At 45.4% G+C, this 14,194-nt stretch overlaps 1 protein-coding gene across 2 annotated transcripts in view; it reads left to right on the forward strand.

The window, feature by feature from the left end:
• DIS3L2 (DIS3 like 3'-5' exoribonuclease 2) overlaps positions 1–13,546 on the forward strand; it is a 351,252-nt gene extending 337,706 nt beyond the window's left edge. For both annotated transcript variants that reach the window (XM_023193873.2, XM_023193874.2), the window contains 2 exons: positions 5,235–5,314; positions 13,384–13,546. In XM_023193873.2, the coding sequence (XP_023049641.1) occupies positions 5,235–5,314; positions 13,384–13,516 (213 nt within the window). In that variant the 3' untranslated portion in view covers positions 13,517–13,546. The remainder of the gene's footprint in view (positions 1–5,234; positions 5,315–13,383) is intronic.
• The last annotated feature ends 648 nt before the right edge of the window (positions 13,547–14,194 follow it).

Here is a 14,194-nt window from a genome sequence, read left to right on the forward strand (position 1 = left end):
ACGATCAGCATGAGAGATGCTTAGGACAGAGGATGTGCTTAGTACATACTAGCTCCATTCCAGACATCGATCACCCAGCCACTTCTGTTTTCTTCCCGTCAGCCTCCTTCCCATTTATTTCCTTCCTGCTCCCCTGTAGGTCTCCTGGTCCATATGCTGCTGTATTGTATCTCCACTCCCTTACCCCCTTATTCTTTCCTCAAACCTACCTGGCAGATAGTCAGCTTGGACCAACCTAACTTTCTTCTCGCTAATGTCTAGGTTGCTAGAAAAAAGTTAACAGTGGGACAGATGCTTGCTACACAGTAACTTCAGATCCTGTGGCCTCAGGGGGATCCGAATACTCCCTGGCAATCCTCGTGCTCTGCCCAGGTCAACTGTTTTTCCTATTCTCCAAAGGAGCAATTTCAAACCTTCATCACTTTCTTCAAACTCCTTCCCCCGTAACATTCCCCATTCTTTGCATATAATTTGTCTCCTAAGTTTCAGGAAAGAACCCAGAAAATCATACTAGGACATTCTAAATCCCCCCTGCCCAATCCACAGATCTCACTGTTATCCCTGCCCATCTTCGTTCCTCCTGCGGCCAAGAAAGGGGTTCCACTTTTGTGTTGGATCCAATCCCTTGTCATCTCAGAGACTTTGAATCTGCATTTCTTGCTGTCTCTCTTAATGTCTTCTACCCCACCATCCATAGTGCCTTCTTCCTGTCAGCATTGAAACAAGTCTCTGTCATCTTTAAATATACTCCCTTCAAACACCTTGAGTATACTCCCACATCCTCTCATCCTTTCCCATTCCATTTCATGACTCTTGCCTCTTCCCTAGCACTGTCTAATTTGCTGAAAGAGTTGTATTCACTCATGATCGCCATTTCCTGGCTTTCTACTTGTTTTTCAACCTGTCACCCCTGATCTCTGCTCCCAGCACTCCCTGCAAGAGTCTTTTCTGATAGAGCCAAAGGATTCCTTGTTTGGGAACGTTCTCTGTTACTTGACCTCTTAGAAGGATTTAATGCTGCTGACTACGCCCTCCTTGAGGCATGTTCTCCCCTTGGCTTCTATAATGTCAGAACTCAGAACTCCATAGCCACTCCCTAGTTTCTGTTGTCCAGCTCTTAAATACAGGTGTTTCTCAGGATTCTATCCAGGGCCCTCTTATCCCTCCAGCTTACAATCTTGCTTATAAACTTCAGAACTGTATATTCAGCAGCCTACTGGCCATCTCCACTAGATGCCTCTCAGGTATATTAGAATCAGCAATCTCAAACTGAACTCAAACTCTCCTCCCAAACCTGTTGTTGTTCCTTGTCAGGGTGAGTAGCAATAGCATCTGCCCTACAGCCTGAGCCAGAGAATCCTGGACACTATTGTTGACACTTCTGTCTCTCACTGACTTTATCTCCAGACCATCACCAAGTCCTGTAATGCTGGTGAGGTGAAAGGAATGTGGACTTTGGTTAAAATTCCAGTTTTAATTGTGGTTTGCACAAACTACTTAACCTTTCTCAGCCTCAAGTTCCTCATTTGTTTAAAGGAAGTAGCAATACCTAATTTAAGTGGTTGTTGTCAGGATAAAGGAAAGCCTTTACTTGGTAGGTGATATGGTTTGGCTCTGTGTCCCCACCCAAATCTCATCTTGAATTTTAGTAATCCCCACATTATTGTGGGAGGGACCCAGTGGGAAGTAATTCAGTCATGGGGATGGGCTTTTCCTGTGCTGTTCTCGTGATAGTGAATAAGTCTCACAAGATCTGATGGTTTTATAAATGGGAGTTTCCCTGCACAAGACCTCTTGCCTCTCGCCACGTTAAGACTTGCCTTTGCTTCTCCTTTGCCTTCCACCATGATTGTGAGGCCTCCCCAGCCATGCAGAACTGTGAGTCCATTAAACCTCTTTCCTTTATAAATTACCCAGTCTCAGGTATGTATTTATTAGCAGTGTGAGAACAGACTATACAGTAGGCATTCAATAAATGTGAGTCCTCCTTTCAGTAAACATGACTGCTCTTCTGTTCCAGTCCTCTCTCTCCCCAACCCCATCACCACCTCTGCTGACTTGCCTTATTGTTGAAATGGTGTGTACATAGTTTCCTGACTTTGAGAATCCCCCTGCAACTAGATTTCCCATAGTTTCTTCATGACTAAGGACTAAGTGCTGGTCACCACAGCATTGAGTGCGGTCTGGGAGGCAGATTCCAGCTATCACTGGCACATAGTTAGATGTGTATGTACTTCCAAGTCTTTGTCTCTTAGCTGTCTCCTATGCCACTGCACCTCCATAAGCTAAATCCTCATCATTTCATTGGGGTACTCTAGCAACCCCTCTTAAGGCCTTTCTCCACGCCCTCTCTCACTTCAGTCCTTCTCTGCCTGACCATCAGAGCTGGTCTTTCTGCCCTGAAACCTGCCATGGCTTCTCTCTTCTGGCGAAGTGAAGTCCACACACTCCTACATGCAGCCTGCCTTGCCAGCTCATCTCCCTTGCGTGCCTGTGCCAGCCCAGTGGCTAAGTCCTCTCTGACCCAGTGCCAGTTTTCATGATGAGGGAGCAAGAAGGATGCTTAGATACTGGTTGAGAAGCTGAATACTGTACTTCTTGGGTCTAGTGGCCAGTAGAACAGGCATAAGACACTCAGCTAAGACTAGCTGTCCAGAAAACAGGGACTTTGGTCTTTTGAGACACAGGAAACCCAGGAGGACTTAGAATTCTGTAAGAAAGAATCACCAGTCATAAAATAAGGAGGAAAACCTATTAGTCTTCTGTCATAGCAATGTATGCTTATGAAGAATTTGGAAAATGCAAAGAAAGTAATCACCTGGAACCTCTCACCTAGTGATAGGCACTGTTGCTGTTTCGGTATGTTCCTTCCAAGTCTTTTTTTTTTTTTTTTTCCCGAGGCAGACTCTCACTCTGTCACCCAGGCTGGAGTGCAGTGGCACAATCTTGGCTCACTGCAACCTCCCCGCCAGGTTCAAGCGATTCTTGTGTCTCAGCCTCCCAAGTATCTGGGACTACAGGTGCTTGCCACCACATCCAGCTAATTTTTGTATTTTAGTAGACATGGGGTTTCACCATGTTGCCCAGGCTGGTCTCCTGAGCTCAGGCAATCCACCCACCTCGGCCTCCCAAAGTGCTAGGATTAGAGGCATGAGCCACCGCACCTGGCCTCAGTCTTTCTTCTAGGAAGTCTTTGTCCTTTTTTACACAGTCTTCATGGTACACTGTATAATCAAGTGTACATCCTGCTTTATCTCATCTGTCCAACGTATTTTTCCTGGGTTAGTAAAATTTCTGCCCAAGCCACGTAACAACTGCTTGCTATTCCACATGTGACTGTAGGATAGTTTCTTTAACCTTTTGCTGTTGCTGGACTTTTTAGTCTTTCCAACAAATAACACTGAAGGGGGCGGGGACAGTTTTGCGAATAAAACTTTTCTTCCTACATTTCTGATAATTTTTCTAAGCTATAAATTTATAACTTAAATCACTGAGTCAAATGATACGAAAATTTCTAAGCAGTGCAGACTCAAAATGGACAGAATGAATATAGACCTGACCTCAGCTGCAAAGAGAGAGGTAAAGAGAAAAGGGTTGTAACTAATAGATTCTTTTAAAATTATTTTTTACTTCACAAAGGAGAGGGCTGGGAAGACTCAAGTGGTGCTCTGTAGGGAAAACATGCCTTTGACTTGAGTTCCTGGCTTCATGATGGTCGAGAAGGGCTTGTTTCTGCTTTTGTGTTTTCATCTGGGTCAGTTAGAGGACAAACCATTCGTGTGAGTTCCTTTCCCACTAAGGAAGAGAAAAATCATCCAGTATATAATGATGCAGATCATTAGCTGTGTTCGCAGCCTTGTAGTTAAAAAAAAAAAAAAAAAAAAAAAAATTATAATAATGTATCCTCCTAATGTGCAGTTAATTTTAGTTAAAATTTCCCTAGTGCTTTAAAAACCCAGTGAATTTATAAACATAGTAATTGGCTTGCATTTGGAACGTTAAAGCTGTCATAAGCAGCTGGCTGTAGCAGGGCATGCTGCACCTCCTTGTGCTCTGTTGGGAGTTCAGCACTCACCTGAGCACTGCCCTCTGGAATCCAGAAAGAAACCAAGACCTTCCCAGAGTTCCTGTTCCTAATTTTCCATATCTGAAGAAAGCTAATGAGTGTCTCAAAGTTAACATGTCCAAAGTCAAACCTTTGACTCCCTATCAGTCCCCAAATTCAGTCTCTCTCAGCAGTGGATCAGCCACCTGACTGGTGGTTGAGATTCAAAAGTTTGAACCGTCCTTGATTTCTTCCTTTCTTTCCTTGCCACTGCCAGCATCACATCCACCAGCATATCCTTTTGATTCAACTGCCAACATATACCTCAAATTGTCCGTTTCTCTCACTCTATCCCAGCTCCCCTGGCCACTCCCCTGAATCTGTAGTGGCTGCCTCCTGCAGGACGTTACTTCTACTCTGTGGTCTGTGGTCTGCAGACTGCACTGTAGCCAGAGGGATCTTGCTGAAATAGAATTCTGACTCCCTCATCTACTCTTTCTTTTTCTCTTCTTCACTGTTAAGGTAAAGGCCAGAAATTCCAGTGTGGCCAAGAAGGTCCTCCCCAGAGTCACCCACCATGTCCCTGGATCTATCAGGGCCCAACTTCACCAGCCATCTTGCAGCTCCTGCCCCAGGGCTTCTGCACTCAACTGTGCTGTCTCCCCAGGAGAACCCTCTGCACTCCCCTCCCTCCTCCCCCTGATTCAGAGGAACCTTCCCTTCTATCCATTCTATCCAGGTCAGGCTCTTTACTTTCATAGAAACATGGGGATTTTTTTCTTGCTTCAGAGAGCCTATTTTAATTTGAAGTTCTACACATGTATACACATTCATTGGTTTGATCCTTTGATTGCTGTCAGTCTTCTCTGCTAGACGGTAAGACACGTGAAAAGAGTCTGTTGTCACTGTTCTTTCCCTCTCAGCTAGCTCATGTCTAGCACAAGGTAGGTGCTTAATAAATGGATAGGTTGCATGCTGAATGAACAAGTAGAGTCCTGCTGACAGTTGTCATTGATGGATGGGGTCCTTGTAAGGTGTGGGCTCTTCCCAGAGCGGGCAGACCCAAGTTCTCCACAACACATTGACTTGAGGGAGTGTGACTTTGTTTGATTTTATTTTTTTCATTTCAGCTATTGGAGCGAATAGAGCATGCTGCCTAAAACTTATTTTCTCTTCTCTCTCTGTTCAGCTAAAGCTTGCTTTCACTCTGGACCACGAGACCGGATTGCCTCAAGGATGTCATATCTATGAGTACCGCGACAGCAACAAGTAAGCCACTCAGTGGGAAAGAGTGTCACTTCACATGTGTGCAGCAGCGGTGCCTGTGGGCTTTCTGACACTGAGCTTCCATTGCTAAGTGGTCATCAGGAAGAGAATACATGTTTTATTACTATACTAAAAAATAGCGGGCAGAGAAGTATTCCTCTTGTAAGATCTCTTTGTGCCTAAGTATAGAACTTGGAGCACTTGTAGAGGAGCAGTTGTGGTGTGTTAGAAGTAGATGTTGAAGCAGACCTTCTTTCAAGGCTCCACATGTCCCACAGACACTCTCTACTCTTGGTCTCCAATCATGTGCCTGCTTGTTTGGTTCACTGTGTGACTTTGGCTTTGTTGCAGTTCTCAGTCACTGTCTGTCTATACTTAGGTTTATGGGTTTTGTTGTGATTATCTTCCTTGTGTATTTTATATTAATAGTTGGGAGATTTCTGGGTACTTACAGAGATTTAAATTGGTGGCCTTGTTGGAAAGGTGGCACCTTGCATAATTTCATAGCACCTCCTTTCCACATCATAGACTGCCTCCTTTTTTTTTGGACAGGGTCTTGCTCTGTCACCCAGGCTAGAGTGCAGTGATAGAATCATGGCTCACTGCAGCCTGAAACTCCTGGGCTCAAGTGATCCTCCCACCTCAGTTTCCCGAGTACCTGGGACTACAGGTGCATGCCACCATGCCCAGCTAATTTTCTAAAGTTTTAGTAGATACAGGTCTCCCTATGTTGCCCAGGTTGGTCTTGAACTCCTGAGCTCAAGCGATCCTCCCACCTCGGCCTCCCAAAGTGCTGGGATTACAGGTATGAGCCACTGCACCCAGCCACAGACTGCCTCCTTGACTGTGTATTTTTGTTTGTGAGACAGTGAAAGTGGTGGTGAGTGAGGCACAGGGAATGTGCCCCAATGATGACAATGATGGTAATGACGGCAGCTACCACTGAGCACCTCCTATGTGTTAGGCACAGTACTGGGGACTTCACATTTGTTATCTCATTGAATCTTCATAACAACCCCAGGTGTGTTATTTTGTTATTGTCATATTTGCAGAAGCTAAGGTCTAGGGAACTAAAGTAATTCACTCAGGGTAACTTGCCACAGCTGTGAGAAGCAGCGTCAACATTAGCATGTTTACTCTGGGGAGAGAATAGATGGAAAACAATTGACCCATATTGCCACTTAGAAACCCCAGTCAGTGACAAGAGCAGTCCCAGCCTGGACTTAAGGAGAATGTACTCTGGTCTCATTGTCTAAATATCCAGGCTGTTTAATTTCATCCAGTAGAAGGAAACAAATAGGCACAAGCCAGTAGAACCATCTATGACCTTCCAAAAGAGAAATTGGTGCCTTCCTCAAGACCTCTGGCGCTGTTTTGGGCGGAAGAGAGGCTACTGGGTGCCCTCATTACCACATCTCCACTGGGATTACCTTCAAGACGTGATGACTCTTTGTAATTTATCTTTAGGAGAATGCCATAGTAACTGGTGTGTACCCCTAATTAATCATAGGAAGGATTGACCAGACATCCTTTAACAATTCTGGCTGGACTGTCTGCTCTTTGGGAAAAGGTTGCAGAGTTTTTATTCAATGGGAGAAGAGAACCAGCTCTCTGTCCTTTATGTCTTAGCTGTTCACATATCCAGTGGCAACAACTTATATTGTTTTTGACTGTAAGAAGAGAAAATAGCCTAGCTCTATTTTTTTTTTTTTTTAATAGAAACAGTGTGTCATGATGTTTCCTAGGCTAGTCTTGAACTCCTAAACTCAAGCCATCCTCTTCCCTCAGCCTTCCAAAGTGCTGAGATTATAGGTGGAGTCATCATGCCCAGCCTAGCTCTGTGTCTTGGTCTATCCATAGCTCCTAGCATATTACCAAATCAAGCAATGTAAGAAGATAACTTAGGGTTTATAAATATGAATAAGTTTTGGCCCCCAAAGACCTATAAAAGAAAGTATTTGTGTAGGAAATCGGATACGAGCCATGATCTACAAACGTATGGTGATCAAATGCTTTGGTGACTGCTCTCTCTGGTTCTCTCTTGCTTGTATTAGAGTCAGTCTTAGGGTTCATTCTCAATCCTTAGACAACTTTCCTAACCTCTCTGAGTCTCTAGTTTCTTTTTTCTTTTCTTTTCCTTTTTTTTTTGCTGTTTTTGAGACGGAGTCTTGCTTTTGTCGCCCAGCCTGGAGTGCAATTGCATGATCTTGGCTTACTGCAACCTCCACCTCCAGGGTTCAAGTGATTCTCCTGCCTCAGCCTCCCGAATAGTCAGGATTACAGGTGCCCGCCACCACACCTAGCTAATTTTTGTATTTTTAGTAGAGATGGGGTTTCACCATGTTAGTGAGGCTGGTCTTGAACTCCTGACCTAGGTGATCCACCTGCCTTGGCCCCCCAAAGTGCTAGGATTATAGTCATGAGCCACCATGCCCGGCCTGAGCCTCTAGTTTCTTCATCTGTTCAAAATAGTAGGATTAATAATACCTCTCTGGCAGGGTTGCATGAGGCTCTAGCTGGGATGTCATATTGAAGTGTGTCATCACCAATCTCACATATAGAATGCCCATAGGAAGTGTTGGTTGCCTCTTCTTCCCAAAGAGAAAAACCAGCTCATGACTTCGATTTTCCCAGAAAGTCTTCTGCTAACAGTGTGCTTATGAGGGAAGAGGCTGATGTGCCTGCCATTCACAGCCTTCAGTTGTGTACGACGCTCTGTCAAAGGCAGACTCCTCTCCTCACTCATGAGTTGTGAAGCACGGAGGATCCCAAAATCCTGACTAACAGCCCCCAGGATCCTGGCTTTATGTGGGGATCTCATAAAGATCCTGGCTTTATGTGGGGATCTCATAAAGATTTTTAGTTCTAGTTCCAGGAGTACCAATTCTCTATGACTTCTCGTCTTCCCCAGACCCTTCCCTGTCTGTATTCCTCTGTTTCCATTTAGGGTCATTTTCCCTACAATGCCTAAATCCAAATATTGGCATAATAGTGGCATTTAGGAAATGAAGATACTCAGGCCAGGCCCTTAAGGGGCCCATGTTGTCTCAGGCCAAGTAACGTGAAGACAACACCAGCAGAGAGAGGAAATTCTACAGATGAAAAAGCTTGCTTGAATATTAGTTTGGTACAACTGATTATTGAAACGATTGCTTTTCCCTTTTGGGTATTCCCTGTAGTACAATTTGTAATCATTTTAGCATTCATCTCTGTCTGCCAAATTCAATCCATCAGCAAAAAAGTTGTTCTGAATAAGTACTGAGGCTGTTGGATGGTTCTCCCAAATAGTCTTTCCTTTCAAATGGAATGGCCCAGAAAATGGGCACTCCATTTTTATATTTTCTGGATTCTCTTATCAGCCCTCGATTAACAGGATTCAGTATCAAAAGCAGGTCAAGTTTTCTGCAACAGAGAAGAACAAGGTGGCCTTCAGGTCCATGGGTGGTGCCTGATCGTTTTGATCCTTGGCTCTGTGTCATCCTGTTCTCCTTTCACATAAAGGGGCTAATCTCTGCATCTAGGGTCCAGGCAGGACAGTCCCTAGGACTTGTCCATCTTGGATGGGACTTGGACCCTGCCTTCTCTAAGGCTAGGGGCACAGCTCTCAGGTAAACATTCTTAAAGCTCTGAGGTCATTAGAAGAAAGAGAGAAGCTGTCCTATTGTGCCTTGGGTTCAACTAGTAAAGCTCTCTACCTTGAATTATTCTGTCAGCCTCCCAAAAGCTGTTCCAATATGCATCTAAGAGGTGTGAGGCCTCATGCCCCCTGGCAGACGCCACCAGTCACCACCCGTGGGCCCAAGGGCCACCTTTTTTTTCTCTGTTGCAGAAAACTTTACCTGTCTTTAACACTGAATCCAGTTAATCAAGGAGTGATTGACAGTCATTTTTGTCAAATTGAAGTTTGGAGATCTCTTGATATAGGGCAAGGAACAAGGCCTTCAAGAGTGAAGAAGTGATTTGTGAGAATTCAGTTACACATTTATGAAGCCCCTGCTTTGTATAGTGTGTTACATGGGGGAGGCAAAGATACGTTAGACCCAGTGCATGCCCTCAGGGTTTGTATAAGTAGCAAAGCACACTCGAGCACCCTGTAGGATGATGTGCACTTTGGCAGTAGTAGGAATCGAGGGCTGTGGCAACAACGATGAGGAAAGTGAATGCTTCTGACCTGGAGTTACTGTGCGGATGGTGGTGACCTTCACAAACAAGGAGCTTTGTCAGAAGGCTCCTTTCTCTCCATCCCCACTGCCACCCTCCTTCTCACTGCCAGGACTGTAGAGCTGCTTTGCAAGCTGTTCTTCCTGCTGTTAACTGGTCGGCCTCTGGGCTGTCCTCTCTGCAGCCTGAGTGAGTGTGCATGTCTTTTCCTTCTGGTTGCTTTTTAGGCCTTATTTCTGTCTTTTTGTTCTGCAGTTTTACTACATTATGTCTGAGTGGATTCACTTTTATTTATATTGTTTAGGACTCAGTATAGTTCTCATTTAGAAATTTTTATCTATTTTCTTTTTTTTTTTTTTTTTTTTTTTTTTGAGACAGAGTCTGGCTCTGTCGCCCAGGCTAGAGTGCAGTGGCCGGATCTCAGCTCACTGCAAGCTTCGCCTCCCGGGTTTACGCCATTCTCCTGCCTCAGCCTTCCGGGTAGCTGGGACTACAGGCGCCTGCCACCTCGCCCGGCTAGTTTTTTGTATTTTTTAGTAGAGACGGGGTTTCACCATGTTAGCCAGGATGGTCTCGATCTCCTGACCTTGTGATCCTCCCGTCTCGGCCTCCCAAAGTGCTGGGATTACAGGCTTGAGCCACCGCGCCCGGCATCTATTTTCTTTGATTCTCTCTAATCTCTTCTTCTGGAACTTGTTAGAAACCCACCATCTTATTTCATCTTTCCTCTCTTTTCTATTTCTGTATCTGTTAGTGCTGCATTTTAGGAAACTTCCACAGAAGTGTCTGTCACTTTATTCTCCTTGTAGCAGTTTACTATCTGCTGTTTAATAACCCTTCCCAATATGACTGTTTTTATTTTATTTTATTTATTTTTTGAGATGAAGTCTTGCTCCGTCACCCAGGTTGGAGTGCAGTGTCGCAAACTCATCTCACTGCAACCTACACCTCCTGGGTTCAAGTGATTCTCCTACCTCAGCCTCCTGAGTAGCTGGGATTACAGGCATGCACCACTACGCGGGGCTAATTTTTTTGTATTTTTAGTAGAGATGGGATTTCGCCACATTGGCCAGGCTGGTCTCGAACTCCTGACCTCAGGTGATCTGCCCAACTTAGCCTCCCAAAGTGCTGGGGTTACAGGCGTGAGCTACCACACCTGGCCTAATGTTTGGTTTTTATATTTAATTTTCTGAAGTTCCATTTGGTGCTTTTGAAAATCAGCCTATTATTATTAATTAATTTTTTTGTGTCCTAGTCTTCTGTTATGATTTCTATTCTTTCTTTTATCTCCCTGATTATTTTGATTGTATTTATTTTATAGCCTCTTCCCAGTTGTTTGAAGATTTTTAGTTCTAGTTCCAGGAGTACCAATTCTCTTTATTTCTTGTGTCTATTGACTCACTCTTCTGTGGTTCATTTTCTCTTGCAATTTGTTTTTTATCGTAAGATCATCTTAGGCTGTGCGTGGTGGCTCACGCCTGTAATCCCAGCACTTTGGGAGGCCAAGGCGGAAGGAGCACCTGAAGTCAGGAGTTTAAGATCAGCCTGGCCACCATGGTGAAACCCTGTATCTACTAAAAATATGCAAATTAGCTGAGCGTGATGGCACACGCCTGTAAGACCAGCTACCCGTGAGGCTGAGGCAGGAGAGTCACTTGAGCCCAGGAGGCAAAGGTTGCAGTGAGCCGAGATCGTGCCATTGCACTCCAGCCTGGGTAACAGAACAAGACTCCATCCCAAAAAAAGAAAGAAAGAAAAAAAAAGGTCATCTTAAGCAGGGATTATGTTTAGTGGGAGTTCCACATACTGTGGATTGTGGATGTGTTATCTCATCACTTTTGCCTGTGTTCTGCCAAGACCCAGGGAGGTTCATAGGTCCTGCTAGTTTGGATGTTAACTCCTTGTCTTAGGAGTCTCACCTCCTGGGTAGCTGGACTCCTCACCCACGTGCCGTGTGGGCTTGGCATCTCCATTTCTCATAGGAGATGCCTCTGTTCTGTGCCACATACAGACATTCCTCTGCTCTGCGAGAAAGGTCTTCCTGGTTCTTTGTTCAAAGACTAACAGCCCCCAGGATCCTGGCTTTATGTGGGGATCTCAGTTCCAGTTCCATGGCCAGGTCTTCTGCCTCCTGCATGCATTAAAATCTTAGCTCCTGTAACTGTATCAACGTCTGATACTCCCAGCCCCCAGTTGCCATGGTAAAAATTACAGCTCTGACTTAATTTTTTTTTTTTCACTTCAAGCATCTGAGCATTTTCCCATTATTCTTCTATACTCAATAATATATTTAAATTTTTTTTTTTTTTTTTTTTTTTTTTTTTTTGAGACGGAGTCTCGCTCTGTCGCCCGGGCTGGAGTGCAGTGGCCGGATCTCAGCTCACTGCAAGCTCCGCCTCCCGGGTTTACGCCATTCTCCTGCCTCAGCCTCCCGTGTAGCTGGGACTACAGGCGCCAGCCACCTCGCCCGGCTAGCTTTTTGTATTTCTTAGTAGAGACGGGGTTTCACCGTGTTAGCCAGGATGGTCTTGAACTCCTGACCTCGTGATCCGCCCGTCTCGGCCTCCCAAAGTGCTGGGATTACAGGCTTGAGCCACCGTGCCCGGCCCAATATATTTAAATTATTCTTTTGGTATATTTTATCTATAATTTCTCTGTGTTTGTGTTGGGAAGGAGGTCCACATCACTTCAGTCTCCCATCTTGTCAGAACCGAATATCTGAATAAACTTAAAAATGGTCACTCATTTAGCAAGTGTATAGAGAGTATCTGCTGCATACCCGTATAGTTCTAGGCCTTGGGGCCATGGAGCTGAATAAACGGTGATGCTGTCAACAGAGGCCCATGCGCCAGTGGAAGGGACTGGGCACTCCTCAGCAGCAAGGCAGCCCTGTGTTCCCACCCCACCTGCCTGCCATACAGACCCATTCTGTCTTCCTGCCCTGGCACCCTACGTGCTGTCTGTACCAGGTTACCTCACGCTCCTGTGTAGAACTTGTCCCTGTATGCTCATGCCATTTCCTGCTTCTAGAACATCTGTCTTTCCCAGAACCTCCTGTCCACCCATCTAGGTAACCTCTGCATCTCCTTCCACTCTCAGCTAGGTATTTCTTCTCTGGGAAGCCATTCCACACCCCTCACAGGCACCACCAAAGCTGGGTCAGGTGTGCCTTCCCCGTGGCCCTGTGCCATGCCTGTCTGCTCTGCGTCAGCTCTTAGCACTGTGCCTTTCAGCCGTGGGTTTACTTGTTGACTTCCTCCACTGGGCTGATGGTTTTGAGGTCAAGGTCTTGTTTTTTTTCATTTCAGTACCCCCAGTGCCTAGTCCACTACCTGGCAAATAATGCTTGATGAAGGGAAGGCGGGGGACCTGATTTAGTCCTTTAGGAAGGGAGGGAGCATGGCTACAGGGGAGTCAAACTTCTTTCCAGCTTTGTCTTTTCATTTGCTGTAGGATTACAATGATTAGATTACACGTGACATCAGGGAAACTGTCTCCATGGATAGCTGTGAATTCTGAAGAGCTAACATGGAGAAAAGAGAAGCTGTAAAAATGTGGCTTAACTCTAAATGTAGTGGTAATTACAGTCACTTATATCAGTTTCTTACCATTTTCTGCTGGGTACTGAAGCACAGTGATAGCTATGAAGAGCATTAAACATGTCGGGTGAACTTGTGGGAGCTGCATTCAATCGCAAGGCTATACTCTTGCTCATGACATCTAGACTTTATGATCCATATACCATAATCATGATGGGAGCTACCATCCTTCTGAGTGCCCGCAGACACCAGGCAAGGGGCTTACCCAGGTTATTTCTAGTCTAAAACCATTCAAGAAGAATATTAACAATAAAAAATAGAAATAAAACCAGTGAGAGTCTGAGAGGTTTTATTATTTTCACAATTTTACAGAATAAAAAATAAAAACAAATCAAGACCGAAGAGTCTGAAGAGGCTCACCTGCCAAGGCCACAGAGGTCAAGGGAAGAACCTGGCTTCTGCCTCAGTTGTGGCAAATTCTCAAGCCTGTGCTGTGCCTTCATGACACCTGCCTTTTTCTCCACACCAGGAAGCTGCAGGGATGCTGATTCCAGCCTTGTCTAAGCAGGCCTGCTTGGGAAGGCTGGCTGGGAAATCCTGGGATTTCCAGTCCCTGTGAACCCCAGGTTAGGTGGGTAGCTTCTGACTTGTCATCAGAGTTCTGGATTAGGCCAGTCACACTGCTTGGCAGGTCACCATCCACTCGGTGGTGTGTGGTGTGGCTGTGTCAGTTATAAAGACCTCATAGTTTTGGGGGTACAGTTGCCCTGAGCACCTGCCTGAGTGGCTCTTGTAGTAGACCCTGGCAGACCCAGGCCCTAGCTTTGGGGTGCCTGCTCCTCTGCCTTGCTGGCAGTTGTGCCTCACTTTGTCCAGGCAGTGAGGCCAGCAGCTGCTGTCCCTGCGGACCTCTCAGAGCCTCCTTGACACTCACATCCGGGTCCTCCGCCTTACTCCAGTCTTAACTCTTAGAACAGTTTAGTTTGCTAAACTAAACAAGAGAAAATCTTTCATTTTTCCTGCCCAGCTACCTGACTCATTTTGGGACCTTGAAACACCTGTCATTAAACTGACTAGCTGGCCTCTTGACGTGTGAGAGAGCTGCACTGTGGGATTGATTTCCCTCTGCTGAAGGGTCTGCTGCATTCATGAGGCTGCCGTGAAGGACAGTACTCCTTGCACC

The sequence above is a fragment of the Piliocolobus tephrosceles genome, chromosome 11 (assembly GCF_002776525.5).
Source record: "Piliocolobus tephrosceles isolate RC106 chromosome 11, ASM277652v3, whole genome shotgun sequence".
NCBI classification, from domain to species: domain Eukaryota; kingdom Metazoa; phylum Chordata; class Mammalia; order Primates; family Cercopithecidae; genus Piliocolobus; species Piliocolobus tephrosceles.